The sequence below is a fragment of the Mizuhopecten yessoensis genome, unplaced genomic scaffold (assembly GCF_002113885.1).
Source record: "Mizuhopecten yessoensis strain PY_sf001 unplaced genomic scaffold, ASM211388v2 scaffold11135, whole genome shotgun sequence".
Taxonomy (NCBI): domain Eukaryota; kingdom Metazoa; phylum Mollusca; class Bivalvia; order Pectinida; family Pectinidae; genus Mizuhopecten; species Mizuhopecten yessoensis.
Genome location: NW_018408897.1, coordinates 923616 through 928641, shown reverse-complemented (window position 1 = coordinate 928641; position 5026 = coordinate 923616). Strand labels below are relative to the sequence as shown.

At 36.6% G+C, this 5026-nt stretch overlaps 1 protein-coding gene across 1 annotated transcript in view; it reads right to left on the bottom strand.

The window, feature by feature from the left end:
- Nucleotides 1–4974, bottom strand: part of LOC110466545 (G patch domain-containing protein 11-like) — an 18363-nt gene extending 13389 nt beyond the window's left edge. Inside the window, exons 1-4 of the mRNA XM_021523102.1 lie at nucleotides 4851–4974; nucleotides 2248–2471; nucleotides 754–1007; nucleotides 273–500 (exon numbers count right to left, since the gene is read on the bottom strand). Coding sequence (XP_021378777.1) covers nucleotides 273–500; nucleotides 754–1007; nucleotides 2248–2471; nucleotides 4851–4906 — 762 coding nt within the window. The 5' untranslated portion in view covers nucleotides 4907–4974. The remainder of the gene's footprint in view (nucleotides 1–272; nucleotides 501–753; nucleotides 1008–2247; nucleotides 2472–4850) is intronic.
- Between the last annotated feature and the right edge of the window lie 52 nt (nucleotides 4975–5026).

Sequence of the window (5026 nt, the reverse complement as noted above, 5' to 3'; positions counted from 1 at the left end):
TTTTCTCAAATCTTACTGTCACTGTGTCTATCTTTTCTCAAATCTTACTGTCACTGTGTCTATCTTTTCTCAAATCTTACTGTCACTGTGTCTATATTTTCTCGAGTCCTACTGTCACTGTGTCTCTATTTTCTCAAATATTACTGTCACTGTGTCTATATTTTCTCAAGTCTTACTGTCACTGTGTCTATATTTTCTCAAATCTTACTGTCACTGTGTCTATCTTTTCTCAAATCTTACTGCCACCTAGTCTATATTTTCTCGAGTCTTACTGTCACTGTGTCTATAATTTCTTCCTCTTCCTCCTCCTCCTCCTCTTCCTCCTCCTCTTCAAAATCATGTATTGATCGTAATGGATTTTTTGGTATAGCATCATCTCTTTCATCATTGAAATCATCGTCCAAATCACACTCATCCCGAACATGCTGCTGTGCCTTCTTTTTTAATTTCTTTAGGTGAGAAGCCGGCCAGAAGTAGTAAAGTTCTGGCTCTGTAATATCCTAGAAATAAATGCATGAAAACATCTGTGAACTGTATTGTAATAAGAAAAGAAGAACAGAACTGTTTTTATGTTAATGGTACCGGTACATATTCTGATCAATTTATTATGCAGAAATTGTTCTTATAGAACTTGATATATCATTTTTGGTAGACAATTGTCAACTTACAGGTAGTATAATGTACAAATATATATCCAATTCAATAAAATCTGTCTGTCAGATATTTGTGAAGTTAATATTTTTGATGTCATACCTTCTGAGAATCTAGTTGCTCACACACTTTCTGACTCTTATATAAATCTCTTTCTGCCTGTTGCTCTGAGAATCTGTTGCTCATATTTGCCACAAAATGTTGTTTCTGTCGAAGCTCCATCTTCTGCCGTTTGTGACTGACCATTGCACGAAAGGCCACAGCCTGAGCCTGTTTTCTCTTGACTTCTGTGTCTCGGCCCAATCCTCCTCGACCGTTCTTCAGTTCTATAGGCACAGGCTCTGAACGGCCTTCTCCTGCACAAAAATGTGATACAAATGACATGGAAACAAAAGAGTACCGCAGGGGAGGAACAATATACACCAGTCTCATGTCAAACTGACATATTAAAACCCCTCTGATGCATTATTTTATTACTGTAAAGTGTATAAAACATTGAAATGTAACAAGTAAACATTACTTTAACTGTATTACTCTGTAAAATTGTATAATTTCTGGTATATGATGAAAGGAGAGAGCATATTACTTCACCACGGAACTTGAAGGAACATAGATATGTCATGTATCCTTTGATACCTTTAAATGACATTTTTGTGTAAAGGAATTTCTTTCCTTTGCCCACGTTTAAAACCATTTGAAAAGAAATTGGTATTCCACCCCCTAGCCCATAATCGCTTCATCATAATTAAACCATTAAAACCATAGAATCAACATCTGAGCAACATTTACTACGGGCAAAATTTGTTAACACATAGTGTGGTGTAAAAATTTCACCAAAACGTTAACCCTGTCTTACAATCTGTACAAAAATCAGAATGCAGTAATCGTGTTATTATGACGAAACCATCAATCAATCAGAATGTAGTATGCTAATCAACCAATCAGAACGCAGTATGCTAATTCATTATACACAGATTTTTTTCCAAATTTTAACATATAGCCTTTGTTGTTCTTAAATATTGGCCAAGTTTCATTTCATGAGAATCCAATCATATTTGACCAAGTTATTGTGTGGAAACCCTAGACCAACAAGAACACAAAATGCTAATTAATAATGCGTAAATTTTATCCACCTTCAAAGTTGCCATAACTTTGTTTTTGTACAAGATATCTAATGACCAATTGCAAGTTTCCTTAAAATATGATCATATTTGATTATGTTATGATGTGGAAAAACGACCGATTAGAATGCTGATTTTTTCTCAACTTGGAATTTGGTCCGAGTCATTGTACACGATTACAAAGTTTCATAAAAAAAATGATGAAACTTAAGCAAGATATTTTTCGGAAACCCAAAGTGATGACTGACGCACAATATCATAATATGTCCCAAAAAAATTGTGCAATAGTATAAAATATTGATGTAACTGCTAATAGCAAAATAGCTTACAATAGCATATTGGTTCCCAAATAAAACCTTTGTCATTACAACTATTGGTACTTGCACACTGTACCTGACCAGTTATCGCAACCCTGCTATAAAGTTATTAACCAGAAACTAATATATTAACCACTGTAACATATCGTAAAGATTACCACGTTTGCCCAGAGCTGTTCCTGGTTTGTAGCCCATTTTGGCAAGGAGAGCGAAGCCCTTGTTTTCACTGCCAATGGCTGACTGAAGTCCCTCCTCTCTCTTCTCATTTTCTATAACTTTTTTTGGCTTGAATGTATTGTTGATTTTAGCTTGCTTTTCTTTCTCTTCTCTCTGGTAGTTCTTAGCTTGTCTGGAGGACACTAATCCAGGCCTCGTGTCTTTGCTGTCAATGAATGAATACTAGGTTAGTAATTTTGTTGCATGCTTTAGGTATCAGGTCATTTTGCCCTAAATCCTGTTCGCCCCATGTTGTTTTGTCCTAAAAATCAGGATTTAGGACAAAACCTGTAGTGCAATCAGGATTTAGGACAAAACCTGTAGTGCAATCAGGATTTAGGACAAAACCTGTAGTGCAATCAGGATTTAGGACAAAACCTGTAGTGCAATCAGGATTTAGGACAAAACCTGTAGTGCAATCAGGATTTAGGACAAAACCTGTAGTGCAATCAGGATTTAGGACAAAACCTGTAGTGCAATCAGGATTTAGGACAAAACCTGTAGTGCAATCAGGATTTAGGACAAAACCTGTAGTGCAATCAGGATTTAGGACAAAACCTGTAGTGCAATCAGGATTTAGGACAAAACCTGTAGTGCAATCAGGATTTAGGACAAAACCTGTAGTGCAATCAGGATTTAGGACAAAACCTGTAGTGCAATCAGGATTTAGGACAAAACCTGTAGTGCAATCAGGATTTAGGGCAAAACAACCCAAATTCCAGGCTGTAAACGGTTAGAATATATATATATATATGAAGCTGCTTCTTTGTAGCCATCCATCTATTTAAATCTAAGAGCTTTACTCTTTTCAAGTTATCAACAAAATATATTTGATACGTCAGTATGGTACATTTTATATTTACACCTAAATGAAAAAACAAAAGTCAAGTGTAATGCATATAAAATTAAACTAGAACACTGGCAGGTCAGCAAGGGCTCTCTGTGCGACTGACTACCTGTTGTATATATCCCACATTTTAGAAAAAAAAATGGGTGGTTGGTGGCGCAGTGGATAGAACACATGCCTTTCACCAAGGCGGCGAGGTTTGATTCCCCAATCGGACGTGAAAAGGTATTGTGTCGCCTGCCCGACCACATAAGTTGAAATAACTGGTTTCATAATTGTTTGTATTTAAGAACCAAGCAAAAGCTACATTGACCATCTTGGACTAAAGAAAATAGGTCATAGCATTATTCACATAGGTGATCTGTATCATTTGCCACAAACTTAAAAATATGAACAAAATTGTGTAAAAATCTCCAAGTGCTAATAGACAAACAGGCGGACGAACCGATGGACGGACAAAAAGGGGACAGACAGACGAATGGACAGCATAATAATTACTAATTGCATATGCAGACCCCCAATTAATTCTAACTAACTTTGCTTCAACATATGTTATAACAAGATGTTAACCTGTTAAGATTTACAAAATTTGGCCTTGACCTTTGACCTGATGACATTGAGCTTTGTTAAGTTGACTTTTTGTTTGATTATGACTACTCCTTTAACATAAGAGGCCGCTGGTCAGCCTTTTTTTTATCGGATATGATTTTGCCGACTGCGACCTGTCAAAAGTATCTCGCCCTGTAAACCTCGCTCTAACACTGTTGGAGTAGATTATGACCAACTTTGCCGCATAATGTCATCACAAAATGTTTACCAAATCTGGCCTTTTGAGGGTCATACAATGTAGTTTTGACAGCATATCCCCACTGTTTTATTTTTACTAACAGCGATCTTGACTTTGACCTGTTATAATAGTGAAACCCCCGGCCCTTTGAACATCTACATATATCACAGTGTATATCACCATGTCTCTGTGAAGTTTTAGAAATTTCCATCTTTTGAAATCCGAGATAATCTACGGAAATGAAAGTCATACCTGATGGACAGACAGACAGACACTGTGGTTACTATAGGGCACCTGCATCTTTGCTTAGTAATTTTTTTAGTGGAGCGGTGACAAGGTAGCAACTGGATCAAATGTCCATCTAAGAGTTTGGAGGTCTCGAGCTAGGCCCTTGCGGCCTCGTCCTGGTCGGACACCCCTTGATACCATACAGTATAGAATTTCTTGATTATAGTTACTGTACATGATGATGTATACCAGAAAACGTTTTCGCCTTTGGCTGGTAAGAATCTTGCCCTACATTATTATATGACGTCCCACTTTGTGAAGTAAAGTTAAAGTCATGCCAAGAAATAAACATGTTTCCAATGCAGTTATATCATGGAAATAATAAATACATGCAATTTCTAACAGTAATTCTATTACAGTAGTGGGAAAAGAGATGCATCTTGTCCCTCCAAGTTATGAACATTGGTGATCGTCACAGAGGACAGTTACAAAGGCTTTAAGCTGTTGTCAAAGATTATCCAGAAAATTTCTCCTGTGTGTCTGTATCGAAATGAGATGTTTATAATACTAATAGCCAATAGGTCAAAACTTAAAGTCAATACAATTTTCTTTAATGTTATCCGAGCACCTGCGGTTTTCAATAGGATAATGTCCAGATATGTGGACTGTTAATTAATACAAACCATTGTTGTAATATTGCATCGGACATGTAATCATCCTCTTCTGAATCGTTGGACATGTCTTATGTTGTCGTCGGCATTATCACTTGTGAAGGGAGATAATTCTAAAGTGAAACTAACTCTATGAACCGGAAAACGTAAAAGGCTCCGTCCGGATATTGAGTTATTAAATCGTCGTA